The 26,556-nt window shown below is 39.4% G+C and overlaps 3 protein-coding genes across 3 annotated transcripts; 1 reads left to right on the top strand and 2 right to left on the bottom strand.

The window, feature by feature from the left end:
• Nucleotides 1-9,164: 9,164 nt before the first annotated feature.
• Nucleotides 9,165-11,557, bottom strand: LOC136779522 (malate dehydrogenase, mitochondrial-like). The gene is made up of 8 exons (XM_066737144.1): nucleotides 11,546-11,557; nucleotides 11,420-11,503; nucleotides 11,082-11,322; nucleotides 10,623-10,918; nucleotides 9,866-10,123; nucleotides 9,639-9,759; nucleotides 9,374-9,576; nucleotides 9,165-9,301 (listed from the first exon to the last, which is right to left on the bottom strand). The coding sequence occupies exons 1-8, from the start codon at nucleotides 11,555-11,557 to the stop codon at nucleotides 9,266-9,268; spliced, it is 1,251 nt and encodes a 416-aa protein (XP_066593241.1). The 3' UTR covers nucleotides 9,165-9,265.
• Nucleotides 11,478-26,148, bottom strand: LOC136779521 (integrator complex subunit 1-like). Its single transcript, XM_066737143.1, has 26 exons — nucleotides 25,892-26,148; nucleotides 25,330-25,811; nucleotides 21,159-25,255; nucleotides 20,284-21,064; nucleotides 20,076-20,200; nucleotides 19,843-19,985; nucleotides 19,473-19,745; nucleotides 19,270-19,377; nucleotides 18,973-19,086; nucleotides 18,780-18,913; nucleotides 17,582-17,596; nucleotides 17,347-17,444; nucleotides 17,149-17,227; nucleotides 16,764-16,953; nucleotides 16,652-16,713; nucleotides 16,046-16,203; nucleotides 15,812-15,959; nucleotides 14,341-15,686; nucleotides 14,100-14,239; nucleotides 13,563-14,026; nucleotides 13,239-13,457; nucleotides 12,992-13,171; nucleotides 12,676-12,898; nucleotides 12,469-12,590; nucleotides 11,896-12,132; nucleotides 11,478-11,766 (listed from the first exon to the last, which is right to left on the bottom strand). Exons 1-26 carry the CDS (start codon nucleotides 26,055-26,057, stop codon nucleotides 11,659-11,661), a joined length of 10,212 nt encoding a protein of 3,403 aa, XP_066593240.1. The 5' UTR covers nucleotides 26,058-26,148; the 3' UTR covers nucleotides 11,478-11,658.
• Nucleotides 16,919-19,245, top strand: LOC136779446 (nuclear RNA export factor 1-like). The gene is made up of 2 exons (XM_066737044.1): nucleotides 16,919-17,236; nucleotides 17,349-19,245. The coding sequence occupies exon 2, from the start codon at nucleotides 17,389-17,391 to the stop codon at nucleotides 19,030-19,032; it is 1,644 nt and encodes a 547-aa protein (XP_066593141.1). The 5' UTR covers nucleotides 16,919-17,236; nucleotides 17,349-17,388; the 3' UTR covers nucleotides 19,033-19,245.
• Nucleotides 26,149-26,556: the final 408 nt, after the last annotated feature.

The raw sequence follows: 26,556 nt of genomic DNA, 5'->3' as shown, positions 1-26,556 counted from the left end.
CTTTGAAAAAGGAAGAGAATGAGAATGGGAGAAAAAGATGACTCGCCATCCTGCTGTATATTCCCCAATGAAAAATCTTGCTGAAATATTTCTTGAATATTTTTGAAAGGGAAGCGTGAGTCATCCTGGTTCTCTGTTGCTTGCTTGGAATTGGAATGAGAGTCCAAGAAAGAGAAAGAGAGAGAGAGAGGACAGCGCGCCTTAAATAGGATGTATCACCTACAGCTGATTAAGAATTTCAACGCGTATACATATATATTCGTCATCTCTCTTTCTCTCTCTCTCTCTCTCTCTCTCCTAAAATTACACAACTTTGTTCAGCAAGCTGATCGAAGCGCGCGCGAAGAGTTGGAGCGGAAAACGCGGGACGAGAATGGAGCTAGGGAAAAAAGGGATCGCGCGCACTGTGCAATTTGGAGAGAATCTATTAAAAGGTGTGGAAGACGGATCGAGAGTGCGGAGAGTGCAGCGTTCCACCTGAAATAGAGCTTCGGCTTGGACGCTCTCAATGCACTCTGAATCATCGCACAGCTATTGCCGCCGTTTCGATTGGTAAAACTGCCTTCTAATATATATATATATATATATATATAGAGAGAGAGGGGGGGGGGGAACAATTATTTTAATCTACTGTACAATGCTTATATATATATATATATATATATATATATATAATAATAGGAAAAGCAGTAGTAATACCAAACGCTTCAAGAGCCACGCAGCAAGAAAAAGAATTGTTGCGAAGGAGTCGAGTTGCATGGCGAATCGCGAGCTGCATTCCAGATGATTCCTGGCGCCAAACACGGTTCTCAACTATCGAGAAAGCGTTTGCATCTGTCGCGCAGAACTTGGCAAGAGGTTCGGTTGCTCGCTTTGCCATCAGGTATTTTTCAGGAGAATCGTGTCGAGAGAGCGCGAGAAAGAACGGATTTTTCTCCTCGGGACCGATAAGGAATGGAGAGGGTGTAATTGTACGGAGGGAGAGGGGGGGGGGGGGAGGGGAGTGGGGAGAGATGGGTAGGCGCGAGAGCGCGCGCGCTCTGCTAAAGGCCTGATATAGCGAGGTAGCTGATGGGAGGGGGGAGAGGGGGCAGCAGGGGAGAACGTCCTTGCAAGGCCGGACACCGACGTCTAAAGTTAAAGCAACGATCTCTGCTATAAAGCAGCGAGCTTGCTACCACTTGTATATATATATATATATATATATATATATATATATATATAGTGACGGGATGAGACCAGGAGGGAGGATTTTTCTCCTGCGAAACAACTATGCAACGTCTCTTGTGTTTGTCGATTCTTTTTTATTTTCTATATTTATGCAGGGATCGCCAGATAAAGTGGATCGGGATGAAAAGTATCTAAAAATACTGTGGTGGACATTCGGCATTTGTTTAGTTGTTAATGTAGGTAAATAAGAGAAATGTTGTCACTTTATGCTTCCTTTGAATTTATTTGTTTAATTAATAAAGGGTGAAATAGGAGGGAGAGGAGCAGCGGAATGATAATTTTTTAGAGGTTTTTTGGTTATCAAACGAATTTTTTTATGTAGATAAATATTTTTATTCTTGTCACACATGTGCAATTTTATTATTATATTAAAATAATTTAATCTCGGAATTAAGACTTTTTTTTATTAATAGTTGTTCGATTTCTTTGGGGTAGAATATAATAACGAAGCGCATTGTAGGATTATAATTAAAGTGTTTTTCTGTATATATGTATAAGAATTCTTTTAAGAATCGTAAAATTTGTAAACATTGTAAGCGCGCGGCGCGCGACTTGTGTTTGGCTGCTTGCAGTGGTCAAGGTCAATAAACTTGAGGATTTGTAAGTCGATCTCAATGTTTTGATTTTGAAGCTTTAAATGAACTCCAAAGTATATCAATAGAAGTTGAAAGAGATATGTTTTGTTTTGCTTTGTTTACAATGGACGACCACACTCCGCGTGGCATGGTGCGCGCGCGTTCACCAAATGTCCTCCGCGTCTTAAACCCGCGCAGTGATATTTTAAATAACCGCGTGGCGGGGTAAAATTTAAAAAATCTGCGCGGTACAGTGCGCATAGTGCCGTTAAAAAAGTTCGCGTCGTTTAGTGCATAAATTTAAAACACCGAATCGCGTAGTGCCGTTCCTAAGTAATTTTTTCGCGAGTGTGTTTCATCGAACGTCACCAAAGTCATCCCCATTGACACCTGCAGAAATATCATTGGTGGAATTTTGCCGAACGAGTGAGTCCCACGGGTAAAACCGTGGACATTTTTTAACCTATCAAAGAATGACAGAAAACCTATGTTAGGTTCCAGTCTGTCCTCCTTCGGTTCAAATCACTTCTTGTTTTTTTTTCTTGCATGTTTTTCAGCCTCTTCTATGCGAATATATCAATTTCGCGTATGTATTTAGCGTGTGTATTTCTTTCAGCTTTAGCTTTTTGAATTAGGTACAGGTTCTTCATTGGAGAACGCCAAATAATTAATTGAATCAGGAGGAAAAGCTTGTAAAAATGCAATGGCCGACAATCGGCTTTTGATTGATTGTATAGTAGACAGACACAGCGATTCGCTTATTGGTCTATCTCTGTTTATTAACAACCAATCGCGTACCGATTGTCGGTAATCGCATTTTTACACGCTTTTTGTCCTCATCCACTTTATCTGGCGGTCCCTGTATATATATATATATATATATATATATATATATGTAGCGACGAAACAAAACGCAAGCTGATCAAACTTCAGAAACGTTTATTCGAATGCGATCGTCCGGTATTCTTATATTCAAAAATACCGGCACCGGTATTCACGCGCATAAACGGAACTGCAATGGAGTTCCAAGTTCACCTTGAAACGTTCGTAGGATTTGTTATTTATCTGGACCAGTAAACATTGTACAGGACTCGGTTTTTTGTAAGAATAAACTTGTGTAGCGAGATTGTTTAATATTTTTTTAGAGGTGTCGCGATTTTTAATTTTTTTGCCTCAAATTTTCAAAGGGTCCCTCCAAACCCTTTCGACAGAAACAGTAATCGATGGAACGAGATGGAGAGTGTCGAGTTTCGCCATTGCAAACTACAGTATTTTTTCTTCTCGTGCGCAGGGCGACACTTTTTCTTACAATTTCCAATCAACTCTTATTAATTTAATCTTAATTAGGCGCGTGCTATATTTGGAGGCGGCAAGCTCTCCACTCGAAATTCCACTGTGCATTGACGCATAACGCTTACGCTGACGCTGCTATTTACATATTTGAAAGTGAGCGAGGGACTCGCGCTTGGAGTGGAGAGACCGAAGCAAAGAAAAACAGAGAAATATTCTCTCAATGCGTTACTCCTGCGAAATTGCTAAAGTCGACCGTCTAAATAAGTATTTTTCTATAGTCGGGGATAAAGAAATGAAGGAGAGGTGGAGAACGATAAGTGGCGCGCGGGACCTCAGAATGTATATATATATATGTATGAATGGGTGAGTTGGCGCGTTTCGACGCGACTCGGTATTTTCCTCTGCATGTGTGCGTGTGTACGTGAGGGAGGCGTGGGCGAGCACGTATAACGAAGAGGAAGGATGATCCAAGGGTCGTCCTTAGAAAATCCAGAAAAATTCCTCCAGTCGAGTGGGTGAACGTGTCAGGTGAGAGATTATCGATCGAGTTGGCTCGTCCGCCACGAATTGGAATGTCACTCGTGAGATCTTCAACGACAATAATAACGCGCACGCATAAATTAACGCTCTTATTTATCCGGGGAGCTAGGACAATCGAGAAGAATAATCGTACATTTTTTTTGCTGTAATGCAAATTAACCAACGCGTCTACGGTCACGTTTTTTAATGACAGATCCGCGATTTTTCTTTGTAGCAACATTGTTAAAAACAAGAATGATATTAGATGAAAAATCTCGCGTCCTTTGCAACAATGTAAATCAAGAATTGCGTCTTCAGCAACGTTTTTCATCTACCTATCCCTGATGCTCGCTCGCAGCAACAGCGATAAAAGTAGAAGGCGCAAAGAAATGAATCGCTAGTTCGCATTCCAGAAGATGGCGCTCGCCGAGTCGTTGGTCCGCAACTCCATCAACTTTGTGGACTATCCTGAAAAGCAGAAGCATCGGTAAGAACAGATGTAAACAAAGATGCATGCACGACGAGGTCACCGAGGCGACCTTCCCTTATACTCACCGCCGCATGCGCACGGCCATTCGACCTTTCGACCCACCCGATCGGAGCAGATCCCCCCGGTGACCTTGACACCGCCTTCGCCTTCGCGCCAGTTCCTTTGTGCTCGGAGTATGCGCGAGCCGCGATCGGAACGGCAATTGTTATATCCGGCGCGTCACCATACTATATATACATATATATATATACACACGCGTATACTAATTAATCGGGGGACGCTCGCGGCTCATTGTAAATTTTCAGGTGGGACTCGAAGGACGCAAGACGCGGCGCCATATTCCCACATCGCAACATATTTAACTGCTTTATAACCTACGCATTGATTCATCGATCCATCCACATCAATAGCGATTAAATTTACGCGCTCCGCCCCATCTCTCTCTCTCTTTCTCTCTCGTCTTATGTAAAGCTAGCCAAGCAGGGAAAAGGCGCACGGGCAAAGAGCGAGGTCTCTCCTTGGTTACTCGCTGCTGAGCAATATCGCGTCCCACCGCATCCACCACCCGCGCCACTTTACCGCAAACACACCGCAAGACAACGCGCACCGTTCTATTTTCGCCTATATATAAATATATATATACATATGCGTCGACAACTCTTTTTCATAGCCGATCAACAATCGCGAACCGCTGCCTCACACTGGCATTGCTCGCCAAAACAGATTCGATTACGGATTTACGGCGCAAAACAACACACCAATGCTGATTCGATAATTACAAGGACTTCTTCGAGAAACTATATATATATATATATATATATATATATGTACATAGGCTACTCGATGAGACTGAGAATAATTGTTTGTTGAATAATACAGTTAAATTGGTGCGAGTCTCAGATCGGTACAATTTTTATAATTCTCCCCTTATATATGTGTATATTTCTTTTTTATATCCAAAGGTGAAAGCTCGCGCAAGATCGTGAAAATTAATCCAGCACGTGACTACAAGTATACAGAGATTCATAAAATTGTCCTTACTTCAACATTAATTTTAATTCCCCAAAAGAAAGATGCTACCGCGTGCTATATATATATATATATATATATATATACGTTCTTCGGGAAACTCAACGAGTCGTCGTGGCTTTTATTGTTTTACATAGTTGGTAATAACGAGTCGTGACTACCGCGGTGTTCTTTCACAATAAACGGCACGACGACGACGTTGCAGCAGCACGGCGCTCAAAGAGGTCGAACCGTTGGGGGAAGATAACTCTCATTTCGAGCCGTTATGGACAAAGCGATGCTTGATGCACGATCAAGCATAAACCGAGATCAAAGGTTTAGATGAACTAAAAATTCCATTCGTGCCGTATTAATTTTCTCTACCCCCCCCCCTACTACTTCTTAGAAATAAACATATATAGAGGTTTCTGCTTCTCGCATATAAATAATTGATCGAGTCGATCATCGAATGATTTTCGAGACCTCCCTCCTCGTCTCAGGGTCGGTACCAGATGGAAAATCAGGAAAGCCTCGTATCCAACTTAACTTCAAAAATCTATAAATATTTTATTTTACCAAACAGTTTTTCAAAATTTTGCTTGTCATATTAGATACAAGACTCGCCTGATTCGAAGGAACACAGGCCCTTAACAAAAACAGAATTTCTCGGCGATACAAGCAGAGCGCGGTTCCAGCAAATGGGTGTGTTTTCAGCGTTACAATCCTAGAGGCGAGCAGCGGTCTGAAAGGAGGCAGGCAGGCAGCACGGGAACAATGTGACATTATAGCGAATTACCCCGTGACCGCTCTTGTCGTCGTCGTCAATGCTGCGTTCTTCTGTATATGTAATACGTAACACGCCTCGAGAGTTCGTGTTTTAGATCTTTCCGCTTGAGTTACGACATATATAGCGTAGAGAGGCGGGCGGCGGCCCGAACGGTGTTACCATCGATAGAGATCTGTCTATCTTAATCGCTGCTTTTTATTATCCCTCGGCGAACTATCGCAAGAGAATTGTAATAAATAACGAGCGCTGCGAGATCCTTGTGCAATATTCCCTCCGTTTCTCTCTACTGTCCTGCTGCGTCGCCCCCTTCGCTCCCGCACAGTTTTCGCTCTCGACTCCAGTTACGTTCATACGTTGCGAACGCGTAGACCACTCTGCACACAGCTCCTCGTATCCATAAACCAATTAGCGAATGCGATAAGAAAATCATTTCACGAGAACTCCGTCTCGGTATTTCTCGTCGAAAATTTTCCTCGAAAAAGTTCAATGACCTCTCTCTCTCTCTCTCTCTCTCTCCCAAGAGGAGGAGGGGGGAGGGTTGGCCAGTTGCGAAAATGGAGAGATCAGATTCTTTCGGCATGCTGCACCGGAGATCCAACTACTAGCAAAGTAGCGAACATTCACCTCCTCGTCCTTTTGTCCCGTGTGTTGGCTCTGTTGCATTCTCTAGTGGGACTCGAGCCATCCACATAACCGGTCCTTGCTTCCAACTCTCTCGGATCATGCCAGCAGCCTAGAGCGACAAATTCACAGAGGTGACAAATTATAGACTTGCTTTCGTGCTCTGCATTTTTATCTGCAGTTATATATATATATATATATATATATATGTATATAGAATATTCATCGGTCCTTACCTCGTGAAAACCCAATTTGATCTATACCTATCCTTTATCCCATGCTCTTTTGCATCAGACATGAACAAACATCCAATCTCTTAGTCCCATTGCGAGTACTCGCGTCCTCCCGCGCTTGAACTCTCCTTCCAGAGCTAGCACCACCTTCTCTCTCGACTCAAAAGCGAGGCAAACCTCGAGCAAACAGTCGGAGGATTCCTTCGACGTAACGGTAAAAACTAAATAGGTAATATTACAGCGATGTGTTGTACATGACTTTTCTGGCCTATTCTCTACAAGAAACTATATAAATATGTGTGTGTATGGACAAGTACAAATGGCGAAGGTGTATGTATATATACACAAAGAGGAACTTTTGAAGGCGGACAAGCCGAAGAGAAGCGACGAGGAGGAGGAGAAGGAAGCCAGAGAGAAAGAAAGAAAGAAAAGCATTAAAGGGGTAAACGACCGTTGAATGGCACGACCTTCCGAGGAGACTGGCTCTTCGGGCCGATCTTGCATGCTACTCCCCCGCATCGAGCTTCCGCGATCGTTCGCTCTCTGCTTATTCTCTCTCACCTCCCTTTCACCTTTCTCTTCCTCTATAAATATACACACAATGTCTCTTCTAATTCTAATCTCAACGATCCATCAAATAAGCATCCTCGAACAAGAGACTTTTTTTAATTACTCGCGTTGACTCAATGGAGCTGTGAAACTATTTCAATCGCACATCCACTTACGTATATATATATATATGATAATAATAAAGCTAGAAGAGAGATTGCACCACGGACGCTATAAAGAAGGTGGAAGGTAGCTCTCTCGCGACGCATTTATATGTAGTTTGTACCCCAGTGGAAATTATCATGAATTCCATTTTCTTCTTGCGCTACCAAGCCGCTGAAAAATCCTAGACGAGCCAACCGAGCAAAACCGGCTGACGCTTTGGTAATGCCGTTTCTCGGCTTTCAGTGACGCGATTCCGTAGTTCGTACACTGCAACCTGCAGCGAGTCCTGCAACTGACCAGCATTAGCAGAGCACGGTGCGCGTACGCTGGCCACAGGAGTGCAGTGACTCGGTCGAGGCGGTCGAGCAGCCTTATAATCCTCTATGATCATATTGACCTCTGCAGTCCGCATCGCTACATCAACCGCTTTTTTATCTTTCTTCTTCTTGTCCCCCTCCACCAACCTGGAGAACGCAATATATAGAATTCTTCCATTGGTTCAAATATTGGTGCCAGTAATCAGCCTAAAGCTCGTTTAACTGTGTTTCTCTTCATGAGTAATTCTATTTTTACATCTTGCTTTATCTTCAATCATTTTTAATCAGTGTTGTCTGTAGCCACGACTGACGTTAGGAATTAGATGATAGTGACCATAAAGCATATTAATATCCAGTATAGTTTTTTTCTAAATTAGAGAGTATATTTGCTACTCCCTCAACAATCTCACGATTGCTGTCCTGTGTATTTTGCATCGATACAGTTCTGTTAGCGTTGATCGTGCAACTGCCTTCAGATTTCCTTTCTTTTTCAACCAAAGCACTCTAACGCATTAGTCCACTCCGTCCTCGAGTTTTCTTTTCGACCTTGAGCCTCGTTCCTGTAAATCCAGCAGCCAGTCGCAAAGTCCATATCGATTAGACGAATTTGGCCAATCACCAGCTGTGATTGGCGCCAGGCACCACGATTACTGATTCAAGGAGACAAACAGACCTCCTAACTCGTCTTACTCCTTTCTCTGTTTGTACAACTTTTACATACACAAATGTGTGTCTATATAATTTTATTACACAGTCTGCTCGAATAACTTTGCGCTTATGCATTTCCAACTGCGAGCGTTCTCGCGTTTCCACTTAAATTGATAGTCACCTTTGAGTGTTCCTCGATTTACCCCTTCAACTCTGTTGGCGAGTTTTGCAAATTCTTATTTTAATCCAACAACAAGGATATTATTCATCCGAGAATCTCGGCTGAGATCTTGCGCGTGCTCTTATTTCTGAATTAAAAGAAAGGAGAAACAAGAGGGGGAAAGCAGGAAACCCACAGACGCTGTAGACTTTGCGATGTACGCATCTTCCTTGCCATGCTACGTTTTTCCAGTGTAGTGTATATAGCTGGTCGGTTAACCGATGGCAAGTCCCGTACAATTAAAGTAGTTCCAACGTTTTTTCTCAGCATATTTATATATAGATGTGGTTGCTTAAGGTCGATACTGAAAAATAAAAAAAGCAAAGAAAAAAATGTACGAGCTATAATGAGTACTGCCTGTGCACCATTTGCCAACGTTACGTCGTGAGAAAGTATGCTATCAATTTCCTGTATGGCGATCAATCACTGCAATCTTATTGGTCCACCTTCTAATAGTCTATATCCAATCGGAGACGCACGTAAGAAACTTTAAAAAAAAAATCTTCCTGGCGAACAGCCAGAAGCTCTGCAAATTATGAAAAGCGAATACTGCTGTTACCAATGGATTTATTAGCCAATCAACTGCAATTTAACAATTCTATGTCTTCTTCTATTGGATACTCGCAGAAAACTCAGCTACCCGCATCTGGATGGGAATAAAAATGTTTTATCCAAAGGAAAAGTAATAAAGTGCCAGAATAAAATTTTGTATACATACCTCTCCTTTCTTGATGTCCTTTTGCAAGATGGGAATGGTCTGTAAAACTAATTCGCATTCAATATCCGAGAGCTGTGGAATTTCCATATACTTTTGTATTCCATCCGGTCCAAGTTCAACCATACTACTGAAATACTTAATTTCGGGCATCACGTGTGACGATACGTACGTACACTCCATTATCCCACGTTCGTGACGCAGCGCTGATAAAATGAAAAAAAGATTATTTTGAAGAATCCTTCGATAAATTACAATCTCTCCTTACCTTTGCACAAGGAGGTACAAAATCTGGCAATGGCAAAACTCGACATTACGAACGGATAATTTTTCCTGTTAATTTCATCATCGGCTGATCTCACAAATTGTGTCATGTAGCGAATTTCTTCCTGATAACAGATTTAGATAAGAGATTAAAGATAAAAGAGTAACTAGTGCCAAGCAGAAGCAGCTAGACACTATTCCATCGAGTCTTTTAAGCTTGAGAAAATTTACTCGTCTAAACTGTTTGCAAGGACTACATTGGGAATACAAAGGAATGCAGGTAGTCGAACTGCCTCCCCCTATAACTGGTACCACAACGTATTCCGGTTGCAATTTCATTATCCTGGCAGCTACGGTATTCGCCCTCACGCAATATTCAGTAATCACTCCAAAAATACGCTCGATCTCGTTTGTGTGAAATTTTCGAAGAGTCTCCACCGCAAATGGTACTAAACTATTTCTCGGCTGCATTGCAATAGCTATCATTGCCTGTATAAAAAAAAAACAATCGATTTAGTAAAAGTACAATTTTAACTTAGCTTTTATCTTCTTTCCATACACTTGCATAGGATGCTTCACGCATTATTGCTTTACAAGTTTATGAAAACGAGAAAAATTTGAAAGAAAGAGGAGGGACAGAAAATACATATTTGTCCCTTTGATGAGACATCGATAAGAACACAGGGAGTAATTAATCAAAGAGTGCACGGGAGTTAAAAGCTTCGCCGAGGTCGATCGCGAGAAACTACGCTACACCGAATATAAATTAGCGGAGGTTGCAGTACTGTGCGTGCATTATGCGAACAAAGTGGCTACGAGTTCGAGAAGCCCAACAGACAAAAGCGTATCTCGGTATCAACAAAGTTAGCGTCTCCATAACTCGAAGAATCTTTATCGTTTCTTCTTTCACTCCCTTCTCCCTCTCTTTCTCCCCTTTTTATCTATATCCTGTCCTTCCGCATATGCCTCGCAGGCAGCTCTCTCTTACCCTTGGGCAGCAATTTACGATATGATACATGTACTGCGATAAGGTCTCCGCCTTCTTTTCAAACAGACAGTTAACATCAGTTTCCCCTCCTTGATCATCCTTATCCAGTATCAGGACGATTTTAGCGTCCAGAAGCGTGTTCTTCATTCCCAGGTCACTCGAGTCGTGACCACTGACTTTGCATTTACTGTCGATCTGATTCAACTCTGAAACCATGCCACGCATGCAATCCGCGTCGTACAGGGCCAGCTCGTCTATCAGTGGCGATTGTTTCAAAAACAGTGACAGGCATTTCCCTAAAATCAAAAGCATACATCGTTTTAGGGATTATTAATGATAAAAAATCTTCTCCAGATGGAGAGGACCTGTATATGTATTTTAAATCGGGTAGAGACATATATCTTAAAATAACTGATCATGATAAGAAATGATAAAAGAAAGAAAACGCTACTGAGATACCTGTCATCGAGGAGCATCCAAGAATTGCAACTTTTAAACATCTTGAATAACATCTACTCGACTGATTGAAAAACCCCATTTGCATTTTCCTCTCTAGCAACATTTTTTCAGGTTGACTATTTTCACACAGGAGAGTGATCAATCCTCCACAGGTTTTACGAATAAATCTCCGCGAAACGTTGACCATATGCATCTTCTGCAATTCTACGGATAATATGTTTTCATTATCAACAATTCTTTTCTAATTAAAACCATGTAGGTTAGCGATTATCGTTTCCTCATTTTCGTCCTTCCATCCGCTGCTCAATTCGGACCTTACGTTATTTACCAATTTATACCATCAATAATTGCGATAGCTTTAAAAATATTACGTGGAGAATAACAAGACGTAATGCATTCGTGTATATACCTTTAATTGTAACCTTGTAAAAAAGAGCATTTGATTGTATTTATTTGATACAAACATTTTGTGGCATTTTTGTATTATTGTTAAAAATTGTACGTCTATATATAAAATTTTCGATTGAATATATAATTTTTTATATTTAAAATCTAACATCATTTACGATTAAGTTAATTATAAATTAATGTGCTTAAGTATCCGTCGTGTTGGTTTGACGGAGAGGCTACGTTTATCGGTGGTGGGCTTAACAAATTCATCCAGTTTATTCTCCTTATTCTCTAACTGAAATAAATAATCAACTTTCATTCTCTTCTCTTTATTATATAATGCTTCATCAAAGCAAGTAATGCTAGAGTAGTTATAACATATACCAAGAGATAAGAGTGATCAAAATGAGAATTATCTTTTTACCTTTATAGGGAGATCGGAGTCGGAGTGGCAGATATTTTCTATCGATTCTCTTACAGAATTAGACAGATCCGAAGTTGACAGAGCTTTGATGATGCTTTGATGGTTTTGCACTTGTTCGTCGTTTAGGTTCGCTCTCAGTTTTGGTGTTGAGGCACAAATGACTGTGGAATTGTCACTGGAGAAAATATTATCACTAGTTACATTTGAAGAAGACAAAGTCCTGTCTTGCAGTGTCTCCTGTAAATAAAATATAAAATCTCTGAAATTATCAATAGGATAGAATTTTTTATTTCGATTGTTAAAGAAAAAATATAAAGATATCAGGGTGAACGATATTATATTATTCAAGATTATAGTAATAATACTCAGACGGAAAATCCTGAGAGAAGTAAACTAACGGCTTACTTAATTCCCCCTATGGATCGATTAAAGCTAATCTTAATTAATCTTCCAGATAGAGAAGCTTCCTACTTAGTTTCGATTTCTTCCTGCAATGCTTCTATCAGGGAAAATCATCCCCGGTTAAGAAAGACATTCGAACAATGATTATTTCTAACTTAACGTATCACTCACGTCTTCGTCTGAATGTTCTACAACTCTCCTGGCTTCTCTGAATCTCTGAAGTATTCTTTCATGAGGAGAAGTCGCTGCAAGTTGTCGAGGATAATGGAACTCTTTTCTAACAGGAGTTGTACCTGTAAGGAGATAATTTAAAAAATAATGTCCTCTTCTTTCTGTACATCTATTAAGATTTAATTATTTTCGGTTCTCTTGTTGTACCTGTTGGTACATCATGGCGTATATCCTCCGCAATAAATTTCTCAATTTGATGTAACGTGGTCTGTAAGTTTGTGGAAACCTCATCGACCCATTGTGTCGTTTCCATACTTCGATTGGATAGATCCTGGCAAATATTTGCCGAGTTTATCGAATACTTGTGCTTCTGCTTTGACATAAACTCTTCATGATTTACGCAAGTTTCCGATAATTTATGTCCCATTTCCTAAGAAAATATTATTTCCGTACAAATTTTGATTATTCTCGGTCTCTTTAGTGATAGGTGGCCAAATCCAAATGAATCTTTGAAACAACTTACGTGAAGGGATACTAGTAGCAATTCCTGACCACTCTGAATCTTCTCATTAAACGCTTGTGCATTTTTATCAACCAGATTTTTATAGTTTGACAAATCGCTACGACTAGTAGCTAAATCCTCTTGCAATTCCGATACCAAAACTTTGCTTTGCTCGATAGATTTCTCCGCTATTAGCCAATTCTATGCAAAAAATTATCAAGGTTGAATGAAAAATCTATTCCCAATTGAATATTGATTAAAGGAATACCTTCTCAGTGCCGCACGTAACTTCCGATTTAACCATTTCCACGCTTTCTTTCATTTTTTCTCGTAACATTTTCTGTCTCTCCAAATCTAAACTACAAGTGGTTGTAGCAGTTTCGTCGATGTTACCACAAATATCGTTAATACTACCCATAGCTTCAGACACAATGGAGTTGTGTTTCTCTTCAAGCTTGCTAATGTTCTCGCAATGCTGCTTGATCATCTATAAGTGTATCGGTAGTAACAACACAGTTAAAGATATATATACATATACGGAAAAATATATGAGAAAAAAATGCTAATTATTAATGATAAAACCTAAATTTACCTTTGCAAACTGTTGTCGTTTGTCTACCATCTCGTTATGAATTTCGAGACCTTTCCTAACATTCTCCTTGATATTATCGATACTCTTACGAATGTAGTCACGGTCTTCCAATCGATAATTAACGACTAAAGCCATAGTATCCTGTGCACAATGAGAGAAGTCTTCCAATTTTTTACAAACTTCATCTTTGAGATTGCGGAGATTCTCAGCAATTCCATTGCACACCAATTGCTCTATCCTCGGAGCTAATTTTACAGTAATTTTGTCCAACAAAGCGCATTCCTCTTCAGTCATGCCAATAGCGCTTTGTACCTCCTTTTGCAGCCATTCCTGATATCCGGAATACGATCTATTTATATTCTCTCGTAGATTTGCATTGGCCGCGATATTTTCCGTCAGTAAATCTCTCGAAATTCGGTGTATCGATTTATCGATAGAGTCACTTTGCTGAAACATTTCTGCACCTAAAACCAATAAATGAAAAATAGTTAAAGTCTAACACAGGTACAGTCGAGACATACATTCTCATTTACCTACCTATTCGATCTTTCATAGATATACAGAACTGGACGATATCGTTGCTGTAAGCAACGAGACTTTTTTCAATTTCTTCAAAACGACCCATAATATTGTCTTTAAACTGCCGAGTGACATTTTGATTCTCCTTCTCCACATTTCTGTAAAACCAAATTGTTTGTGTATTATCTCTATTCTATTATACTCACAGTATTATAATAATACAATAATAATAAAAATGTTAGCGAAAATGAAGCCTTACGTCTTGCGACCGATTTTATCATGTAGCTTATGAGTGTCTGATGTCGCATCATCGGCAACGCCTAAAAGAGTCTTTGCTTGATTTAATAAGACCTTTTCTGTAGAAACATGTTTTTCAACAAGATGCTCTTGTTCGTCTCTCTCCTTAACCACTTCATTCAATCGGCCCTGTGTCATCGTTAAATTCATATTTACAGTGTTCAAAGTATTTTTCATATTATCCAATTCTCTTGTTCTTTCTATATGCTCCTCTTTTAGGGCACTGAATAATTGCTCTTTAGCTTGCATAGTCTCCTCAAGTGCTTTGATGTGGTTTAATTTGTTTTCAATTTCCTTACCTTGGCATTCTATTAACGATTGCATTTCATTGTAATTCTCATGGGCGAGATAGACTCCGTTTCTTTCACGTGTTGCCAATAAATCCCTTCTCAGTCTTTCTATCTCCTCTGTATATTCTTTCAACAATGCCCTCTTGGAGAGCTTCTGATTAACTTCCGGTCTATTCGTAATGTTCTTCGCCCGATGAGCGTAGTCCAAGGTTGAGAGAGTTTCTTCTAAATTTATACTAGCAGGCGATATTGTCGCGATGATCGATGTTTTCGTACGTCCACCCAGAGATTCCTGCAGCAGCCTCGTCAATTTCGACTCTCTATAAGGAATATGTGGAGCTCTTTCAACAAGAGCCGTTATAACTCTGCCTAACGTCAGTAACGATTGGTTGATATTTCCCGCTTCCCTTGCTCTACGATCCACAGCGCCCGATCTTCCAACGTTTTCACTACCAGCCAAATCCACCAAATTTAATTTGCCAGTCTTAAGAAGCTCCTCTCCATCGACATTGTTTTCCTTAATGTGAACTGTTATAGAGAAGACTGTATGGGATCTACTGGATTGAGCATTCATAAGTGTTGCAGCTGTCTGCCTTTTTTCAGACCCTTTCTCAAGTATCTTTAACACTTCACTTTTGTTATGAACCGTTACTTCTTCCAAACCATGAATAATCACTGCTCCTTTTTTTGAAGCATCCTCGAATAATCTTATTTTAGAAGCATCGTCTGCTGGGGAAAGCAAGTCAAAGAGCTCCTCATTGTATAACTCCAAAAAACTGACTCTAACAGAATACTCCTGAGATTCTAGCAATCTTAGCTCATCAAATAAATGATTCAACGAACGGGGTATGATACCCGTATTGGTATCGCTCTTCCAGTGATGATGAGGATCATTACTGATTCCTTCCATTGTGAAGGTTTTTCCAGTACCAGTTTGACCATAAGCAAACACGGTACAATTATAGCCAGACAAAACTTCCTCCAATAATGGATTGACGACTGCATTATATACATCTATCTGTAAATTTAAATGATAATCATAAAAAAATAAATAAATGAAAAGTACATATTGCACAATAACTAATCAATTTGTAATATTTGACACTTCTGGGATATTCATATTGCTAAATCACATCCAAGTACCTGTTTGGAGGATGGACCAAAAACTTGATCAAATGTAAATTTTTTGGACAGTTTGTCCTGTGGTCGCTCTCGTATCACTATTTCTTTATTGGACGGTACTTCGACAATGGTCGAAGATTTTCCTTGTCTCTCGGCATTACTTATAGGCCTGTTGAGCGATACAAGCAAACATTCTTCAAAACAGAAATTCCCGCCGTACATCAATAACAAAACTAAGAGTAATCTTTAACTTACCTCACACGCACGAAAACTTTTATATGTTGATTCTTGTCTTTCTTTGACGTACGAATATCGTTTGCCTTTATACTATTATTATCCATTTTTTTTTTCAATTTTAAGGCTTTATAAATTAATACAGAACTGCTCAGTGTTCTTATGCCACAACCGTCTCTCTGAAAACAGTCTTTTTATATATCCGTTAAACCAGCGAAGCGGTCCGTTGAATTTTTGAATTTTAGTACAAACTTTTGCCGCTAGGAATGAGATATAAGTATAAGTGGGGGGTTAGGAGGGGGGGGGGGGGACACGACGGCCCGTTCAAGAAAACACTATTTACGTTACTACGCGTTTAGGGCCTCCGCACACAGTTTCCGTAGCTACATTACGTTACGTTAAGGTAGGATTAAACTTAATCTTAGCTTAGCGCACACAAAAGTTTGCTAAAGGTAAGTTTTTTGAGGCAGGATGCTTGTAATAAACAGGTCTGAGGTGATATTTTTATATTTATAAAGAATTTTTGCAACTATTATTGTAGTTGCCTTAACGTAACGTAATGTAGCTACGGAAACGGTGTGCGGAGGCCCTTAGGCATCTGCGTTAAGTTAGCGCTATGTAAAATACATGCCATGATTGGTTAAATGGATTAAATTGACTAATTATAACAGACCTAAGCGCTAAAGTGCCTAAACACACCACCATTTAAAAACATTTGCTGTTTCTAAATATACAATACTTGATACCGCCGCGAAAACCCATAGGGATATATATTTGATATTTTTCCCTAAAATATCGATGTACTTTAGAATCGATACCGAAGTGTACGATACTTTTAAGTATCGATACCTCAGTATCTCAGTATCGATATATAGTATTCGATTGTTATAATAATTGAAATTGCGCCAATATATTCGCCACATTATATTCTGAAATTCACGCTTTTTTCAGTATTGTGTCGTTTTGTCTTTATGTTTGGGCCTGTTCAAAGAAACTTTGTTATTGAAAACCCTATTCTATCCTTCTTTTTATAAATGATATGTTATTAAATTTTAGTGATGTCAGAAGGTTATTAAACATATATTAGCATAAGCTGATTAAATATAGTATACATACGAAATCACTACGTTATGTTTATACTGCACTGGACTGGGTTTTACATTCAATCCATTTTTGACTATTTGATGTTTTTGACTTAGCACACTGTATACGGTATTATTGATAACAATTATTTTATAAGATTTAAGATTTTCTATATATATCTGAACTTATTATATATATATTCTTTTTTTTCGTTAACAAGTTGAAATAATTGAAATTACAGCATAGTTTTATTGGAAGTAAGGAAACAGTTTTTTGATAAAATGACTTCCCTTGGACCAAAGGAGAACAATGCTATTTTGGAGCCTATCAGATTATCCTATGTTAAACCATTCTTTGGTAAAAGTGAATTGAGCTTAGCCACACGTCAGGATTTGTGGCACAAATTCATTTTATTCAATTCTGGACAATATTCAAAGGATGAACTTTTAAGTGTAATTATTGCTAGCTGTGAACCTGAAGCATTATTACCTGTTGAATACAAAGTAGATTCTCAAAATACAGTTACATTCTTGGCCAAGTGTTGTACTTATGCAATAGAGAATTTTGTGAGACAAGGTTTATCAATAACTTTTCCTGATCGAAAAGTTATTTATTTTGATATAATTTTGGGTTTTACCGATATAAAATCATTACCGCTGACTTTGAATAGAGTGGTCTCTCAAGCTTTGCACCTTAGATACGATGGAGTAAAAAAGATCTTAAACCTTGACAATTTTAAAAATGAGAGAGCTTTGAGGCCAATCTTTTGCCCTCTTTCTATACCAAAGATACTTCAGTATGTTTTAAGATGTTGCAAATTGTGTATTTTTAATAGCAATAATCGTGAAACTAGACTTCCTATAAGAGAATTAAGCTTAAAGTATAATGATTTAAGTAGTGTAGTTCTTTACGAAAAAGTATTCAGCTTTCATCTAACCAAGTTAGATTTAAGATTCAATAATATTAATGATGTGAAAACCTTAAAATTTTTCTCAGAATTTAAGATTACTGAGCTTTATTTAGATGGAAACCCATTGTGTGCAATGTATGAAAAGTCACAAGATTATATAACAGATGTCAAACATGTTTTTCCACAGCTTCAAAAGCTGGATGGGGTTGTAATTGGTGTGGAAAAAAAATATGTACCCACATCAAAAGATAACTTCTTAATGGATGGCTCGAAAATAAGTTTAATCAAGCAATTCCTAAAGCATTTTTTTACCCTTTATGATCAAGATGATAGAGTGATAATGAATGGACTGTATGAAAAAAATGCTTTGTACTCAATCACATTAGGAAATATTACAAATTATGCTCAGAAACAAATAACAAAAAATTTTTACGTGAATAGAAATCTTCTTAAATTTGTAGATTATGCAAAATGTAATGAATACTTGTTTCAAGGACCAGAACAAATTATTTCAATATTACGTCGTCAGCCAGCTACCATTCATAATTACAAATTGTTTCAAGTCGATTTGCTCTATGATGGGCAATACCATATAGCTTTCTCTGTGCAGGGCTCATTTTTTTTAAAAAATGTTTCATGTCCGCCATTCGTTTTTAATAGGACCTTTATACTATTGAAGAAGGAGGATAATGAATTTTGCATTGTAAATGACCAGCAGTATGTTGAAAGCTCCGCTAATAATTCTCTGACAAATCATCAAACCAAAGTGGATTGTAGAATCTCTACTAAATTTATACCAACCGTATTTAGTAGATCGGAAAAGGAGCAATTACTGACATTGTTACAAGGACTTACTACAATGAATAGAGCGATTTGTGAAGAGTATTTAAAGATCGCTAATTGGGATATAAGAGCAGCGATTAATACATTTACAAAATCCTATATGAATAATGACATTTCGGTAAAAGCGTTTCACGAAGACGAATCGTCGACTCATAACAGACGAGTATGCTAAGTAAGCAAGGCAACAGATTGTATAATAACGATCGTACAATACGTTCAGTATCTTCTGTGCAGTTTTACTCAAGAAATAATTAATCGGCTCTCTATAATTTTATTTGCAAAATATCTTACAATAATACGATTTTACTAACTTTCATATTGCTTATAAAATCTCTTCTTGATAATTAATTAATTAAATACAAAATTTTCAATGCTAAATTGAACTTTTTACATTATATAATTATATAACCCTGCTGTGTATTTAGCAAAGCTATACTTTTATTAATGAAGGATAATGTATTTACATTGGAGTTTACTCCTAATTCGAAGACTTTTTGCATCAAAGGCAACGCATGTTCTGAAATAAAAGAAAGATGAAAATTAAATTATTCTTATATATTTACGTATGCTTTTTCTTATTACGAACAATAATAAGTAAGAGCATAGACTTACCCTGCATGCATAGAACTATTTCCGGTAACCTGTCAAGTGCCGACATAAGAACATCCGCCCGAGGACTGTCTAAACATCTTTGAAATGCCGAAAGGATATTTGCATTAGGAGCAGGCCGGTGCTTCAGTGCTCTTGCCAATAACGAATGTGCCAGCGTCCTCACATTGCTTTGTGGAGATACAAGCAATTCCGCTATATGATCGATCGCAGATTCTAATACTACTGGTTTTCTAGACGACACGTAATCGATTTCTTGCAAAGCTGCATACACATCTGAGTAAACATGAAAAGAACTATTAATGAATAGCGGCTGTTCATTGTACATGTGATTTAGCTATAGTCAGTCTACAATAATCTATTTATTTTTTACCATCTCCGTGACCTTTGCTTAACGTTGGCAATAAGGTCGACCAATGCTGAGGAACCGATGATTCAGGAGGACTCAAGGTACTTACAGTGGGATAAATGGAGATCGAGTGCAGGAACGATTTGGAAAAATGTGTCTGCATTTCCCTTATAAAAATATATACATGAATATAAGAGTATAATGAGAAGACATATTAGTGGTAAATGCTAAAATATACGGAATTTTTATATACATACTGCAATGTGATAGAATTCTTGCGTAAATATTTCGAAGCTCTTTCCAAATCATGTGATATATAAGCTTGGAGCAGAGCGACAAATCTGTTCTGAATTTGTGCGAGATCCTTTATAGGTCCATAGCACTAGAAACAAAATAATAAGCGTAACAGTATAGTTTTCGAAAGAAAAAAGACGGATCTTCATGTATTTACATGCGAAAAAATACCTGAAAGCATTGAAAATAATTGTCTAGTGTATCTTCCAGTGAAGATTGATGCTCCTCGTTAAATAGATGAGGCTGTAGCAATTCCAACAGTCCCAATATTTGAATAAAGAGATTCAACTGATGTCCCGATCTAAATTGTCCGAAATCAGAGTAACACCTGCCTCTTAAGGAGGAAGCCAGCATTGGTAATTGCCGCAGTACCAAAATTGGATGAACAGCAGCCATTTTCCTCGCGCACAGCTCAAACTCTTGAGCTTTGGAGTTCCATGATTTTTGTCTCGGTGTCGCAGCCAAAGCTGACAGCAACGAATGACTCATGCAATCCAAAACAGAATCGGTCCGATCTGTGATTTTCGCACCAGCGACAAATTTCTGACTCTGATATGTATCCAAGTAAGAGATCACTTTAGGAATTTTCATGTACAAATGAAGTAACAGTTGGTGAGTCATATCTGCATCCACATCCGTCGTCTTGCTCATCATTCGATTTGCTAAAAATTTGGCCACGCTAGCCGCTAGCGTCTCGTTGCTGGATACACAATGCAGCACCAGATCCAAACGTGATTCCATCTGTGATAACGCAGCGTGCCTACTCTGCGATCGACAAATAATTACCGCCTCCGAGACCAAGTAAGCTATAAGATTCAACAGCTGATTTTCTCGAAGAAACAGAATATTCTCTGGCACATAATGCTTCGGGGTAAACTTATCTCTGCCTTGCCAAAGCTTAGGGTTACACGTCAATGCCCAGAGAAAATCCAATACCGACGTTGGGTCGTATCTGCCTCCATGAAAAAAGTTTAAAATATATTTACAATCCCCACATTAAAAACATAATGATAAATTTATAAAGTAAGGACGAATAAAAGGCTTACCCATCATACCAATGATCTAACAAATGCCCAACACATTTGTACAAAGTTGCCCAACTCGCTCTGTGGGTCAATAAAGTTAATAAATAAGGTCTACAGGAATGCGAGCTATAAACGTTGCTATCCAACTTGATCCGATGGTTCGTTTTCCCAAACAAAAGTTTCATTTGAAGATCAGGACAGGTGCCAATCAACTCGGGCTCCACAGATGCCAACCAATCTATCAATAAACCAGTATGGGACTTGACACCTCCCTCGGTGCCATCGTTGACCAACAATTTGGCCATAGCTTTAACCAGAACATCGTTATTTTGTTGCTTTAAGGAAATATCCAACAGCTTTCTTCCCACCGCTTCCAAATTAACCGAATCTGTATTCTCCAAAATGCTTCCTGGATCTCTAGTTTGTAGCATCGTGACAAGCTCCGCTCTCCGAGGAGTTTTACTCACCTTCACATTGGCAAAGTCTTTCAATAAGGACAGAATTGGCGCCTTGATATCACCAATGAGAGATATTAGATTCAGGCACATGTTACGCGCTAGATCCACCACGTGCTTAGAGGTCGAAGGTTTCTTAAGTGGTAACAGAATTACTCTCATAAGGGTGCAGGAAAATTGAGACATGTGCACCAGCGATGCCAGGAACTGCTTGACTTGCATAGAGCTCAGGACGCTGCAAATATGTTGTATGGCCAGCACGACTGCCCCACTTTCTTTGGTAGATTTTTGCAGGTCTTTGCCAAGGGTTTTGTGAAGTCTGCGATAAGCATCGACCTTCTGATTCATCGACAGATTCTCGATGAACAGCCTATTGATGAGATGAGGAACGTCAGTCTTAACCGAACACTGTATGACCGATTGTTTTTGTACCATAGCTGCAGGTGGCAGAGCTTCCTGGAGTTTTCCCATCTCGAGTGGGCTCTCATCCTGAAGCTGTGGTTCAATTAGTTGCAAAACTTGCACAAAGACCAAGCCTCCCGTGGCCCCCCTCCTATGCTGAACCTCGACCAGTTGAGCCATGTAAGTCTTGTCCAGTACAGCCTCGCCTACCGAGCTTGGATCTATCTGAACGCCAGCGTCCAATGTGTGCAACAATTTACTCATCGAGGGAACGGGTATACCGAAACTCTGTATAAAAAGTACCAGTTGCTGAGGCTCCAAGTCTTTCAAGGCGGCGTCCACCAAACGTGGAACGTTGCTCCTGATCATTCGCAGCTTTAACCAATCAGGAATCAGCAGTGCTTCCTCGCTGGTATCGACGAGAAAAGCTTTGGGAGGTTCTGCGTTAATCGGGAACCAGGTCTCCAGTAAATTGTTGAAAAGCTCGTCCTCCACTGACGAATCGTAGGTCAGCAAAATGATCATGGCATGAACGACTAAAATGTGCATCGTCGACTCCTCCCCGTTACTCCACTGCACCAGTATTTGATCCTGGCTCTCCGACCAAGCATAGCCCTCTCCCCTGGGAGCTCTAGCTTTCTCAAGGTAATTACAGAAAATTGCCATAAAGGAGTGCAATGTTTGTTTTGCCTGTCTATTATCAGTGTCGGATTGCGGTAGTATAGCCGCGATTATGGTACTTCTTTCCACGACCAACTGAGAGATCTCGTTGGCCAGATCCGTCAGGTCCGGAAGATCATCGTCGACGGTATGGATGGCGAGGTATGATATATAAGCGTGCACCAAATCTGGACTGTTTTCTACTTGACAAGCGCCCCGAAGAGCCGTGGAGACCAAAGAGCGTATAGATAAGAAGTGAGGGATCGACGGTAGCTTTCTGAGGAGCCAAGTTTCTTTCTCAGGCTCGACATCGGCTTCCATTTGATCCTCCTCCAGCAACGACAGCGGTATAGTGTCGAGAACCAATTTAAGGCCAGTGATGGCCTGGATGCGACTACCGCTTTGCTGACTGCTCAATCTTCTTAAGAAATACTCCAATACCTCATAGGCGTGCTGTTGGTCCTGGTTCGGATCTGTGAGCAAAGCCTGAAGATGAGCTAGCAACTGCTGTTGTCTCGGTGGCTTCTCCCCAGTTTGGGTGCTGGTGGATAACAAAAATTCGCAGAGGCATTGAACCGGTAACTGACTGAGAGAGCCCTCGCTGCTTTGCACAAGGTCGGCTAGCCAAGGCATGCTTTGCGAGGAGCTTTGTTGCTGTCTTTGAATTATATCTAACAAGAAGTCTGGTTTCCTAGATCTGCACAACAAATGACCTAATCTGTGAGATGTATTTAGCGACTGGACTTGCTCGAGTACAGACGTTGGAGGTTTCCTGGCGATTCCAGTTGGATCCATGCTGATCAGTTGCGAAAGGAGCAAACTGTTTTGCTCGGATATCTGAATTCTCGTAGAAGCTGCGGCCAAATGCGACTCGTACTCCAATATTTCCTGTTTCTCCATGGCCTCCACCTGCAGCTCCTTTGCACGCTCTTGCTCCATCACTTCCGGGAGTGCCATTGTTGGTGGTGGATAAGAAAAATGATTGGTGATACACATTTCCATAAGTGTTCTTAATATTGCATATCTCTTCCATGCCAGAGCTCCGATTGTGTTTGGATTATGAGCTGCTAAGATCAACAACATTATCCATCCCTTCCAATAAAGATTCGATATTGCCAATGTAGGCGGCACGTAACCAGCTGGAATATTTATAGTTCCCGGTGGCTGGTAAATGCACAGATTAAAAATCAGTTCTATGATATCCATGTTATCGGCTTGCAGGGTTGGAAAGCTTTCGTTTGAATTGGCTGCTGCTCTCCTGATTAGCTGATCGGCCAAATCTAACGTTTCCAGGTGCGTTATACCATTCTCTTTCGAATAGCCTATCAATAGTAGTCTCAACAGCGTATTCTGAAGTAATGGGACTTCGGAAACGAGGCGCATATACAGTGCTCTATCAGAATCTGCCGGCCAATTGTCTAGTTTATAATAATTCTCTGCAGATTCTAAAAACAGGATCTTGTTCAAAGCGTGAAACATTTCGTTTCTACCAATCCCATAAATCTGAGGCGCGCTATTTTGTAACCAGAACACAGTCTCCAATTGTACCGTAGCCACCAGATTTTGAAACTGATGCAGCTGTCCTACGTCCTTTTTGTCTCCTCTTTGAACAAGTGCTGCAGCTTCTTTGACTTGAGGGCTTATCGCCAGTAACACGCAGAGACACAGTAGATCTATAATAGACGTAAACATACGATCTTTAAATTCGAAGCTAAGTAATTGCTGAGCGATGTCTTGCCTCTCAGCCATTAATATACGTGTAAGAGCAATTAAATTAATATCGTGTCGACATACGCGAACTATCTCCCTGAGCAGTGCTCTCAATGGTCTCAAGAAATCTTCCCGATTCATTAGTAAATCTTGAAATATCTCTGCCAATAATTTAGCCGATTGGTCAGGAAGCGTCTGAAACATTACAGCTAACATTGGCATATTGTTTGGATTTCTAGCATTTGATAATTCATTGTAAATTGTGTGCTTCATAATTGTTGCTAGATTCTCAGGATGTAAACCAATAAGCTCTTTTACCCCACTTAAATACAAATTCATTACAGCTTTAGTCTTAAGTCTCATTTTTACAAGCTGACTTATAACTTCTACATCTTTTTGAGTGTGGGAAGTACAATTGTAACAAATATAGATAAGAAGCTCCTGTGCAGGTCTCATCAATTTTGGATTGTGAAGCCACATTTCCAGCCTTGGTACAGCTATATTTCTAATTTCCACAAAACCACATGCTGATGATAGAAGCTTCAAAAAATTTCTAGTAATAGATTCTGGCTGTCTTCTATTCAATTGCTCTTTTACAGCTTCCAATAAAATTGATTCTATATTCTCTATACAGTGTGCGTACCGCGGACTGATAGGGAACTCGATTTTCTCTTTATCACCAGGTAACTGAATAGTTGAAGTTCCTGAGTCTTCATCCTCCATAACAGAAGGACTATGACAATCTCTTGGAGTTAACACAGACAATTCTGGCTGAAGAACAATCTTAGGAGGCACCCTTGTATTAAAACCAGTCAAAATATTATCTACAAAACCTTTGCATTCTTCATGGTCGACCCATACTCTTTCACCCAAAGCATCTTCTATGTACAACTATGAAAAAATAAAAATTTAATTAATATCCTATTATAATATTTTGCAAAAGAAATTAATCAAATTTAACATACTTTAACAAAAATCTCTGGCCAACTTCTTTTTTCACAAAATCCTTTCATTAATAAATTAGCTGCTAAAACAGGAACTAATGGATTTCCTTTAGTTTTAAAATTGTGAGCTTGATCCCTCTTGAGTAAAGAAGATAAAGCATGTAATATACAATCATTGGAGAAAAGTGATGGACGAATTTTTGCTAGATACAACAATCCCATATAGATTAATGTATCTGGTTTCCACTTTTGATTTTTTAAAGTCTTAATAGCACCGCATATTATGCCTAAAACTTTATCTCCTTCGTCATTGTCATTTGCTTCTAAAACCATAGGCACAAAATCAGCTGGATCGGTATCAATGGCTGTACCCTCCCATGCTTCTGAGCTTGAATAAGGTGGCCTCTGATGTGCAGGAGACGTATGGCTGGAAAATTTTTGTTTTTTTTGTGGTATTAATGACTGAAGCGATCCTGACGGAGCCTCTTTCTTTCTATCAGTTCCTAAAATTTTTAATTTATTATGGATTAATTAATATTTATTACCATATTATAAAGGAAGAAATAAATGTATCATGACCTACCAGAATTTGAAGAGCTAGTACTTGGCTTAGTATGTATAACACCGGGTCTTTTAGTATCTAAATTTTCGTTGCGAGAATTCTTTGATCCCAATGCAAACAAATCTGCAGGATGCTGAGCGATTTTACTCTTTGTACCTCGGGCTACGCCTGTTTTACTACGATCCATGATCGCGAATTACTTAATCAAGCGAACAGCATAACATATGACCGGTACGAAGTACCCGGGGTGGCGGAGTACCCGAAGGGAGCTGCGTAAGGCAGCGTAAGCCGTAACTAAGGTTTATAAGGTTTATTTCAGGACGGAGAAAACGAAGTCAGTGGTGGGGGAAAAGTGGTTAGCCGCCATCTTGATTGTACAATGACCGGCATATATGGCGCCCCTTGATGCATTTAGGAACCGCCTTATAAAGTCCCTCACCACATCAGTAATTCAAAACAGAAAAGCGTCATACATTTTGGATTAAAAAAACTACTTTATATATTTTATTATTAAAAGTTTTTCAATTATAAATGTAAACTAATTCGTGCTTTTTCGTCTTCAGTTAGACTGTGTTCGGAAACACCACTCGGGTACACACTGCACTCTAGAGTGATCCCAATGAACTTTAGCCGTTCGGAAACTGTCGGGTTGCACTGGAGTGATTTTAGCAATGTCGTTCGGAAAT

The sequence above is a fragment of the Prorops nasuta genome, unplaced genomic scaffold, assembly GCF_024137725.1.
Source record: "Prorops nasuta isolate Cenicafe-Biocafe unplaced genomic scaffold, Cenicafe_Pnas_1.2 PNAS00017, whole genome shotgun sequence".
NCBI lineage: Eukaryota > Metazoa > Arthropoda > Insecta > Hymenoptera > Bethylidae > Prorops > Prorops nasuta.
This window is presented reverse-complemented; position numbering and strand designations above follow the sequence as displayed.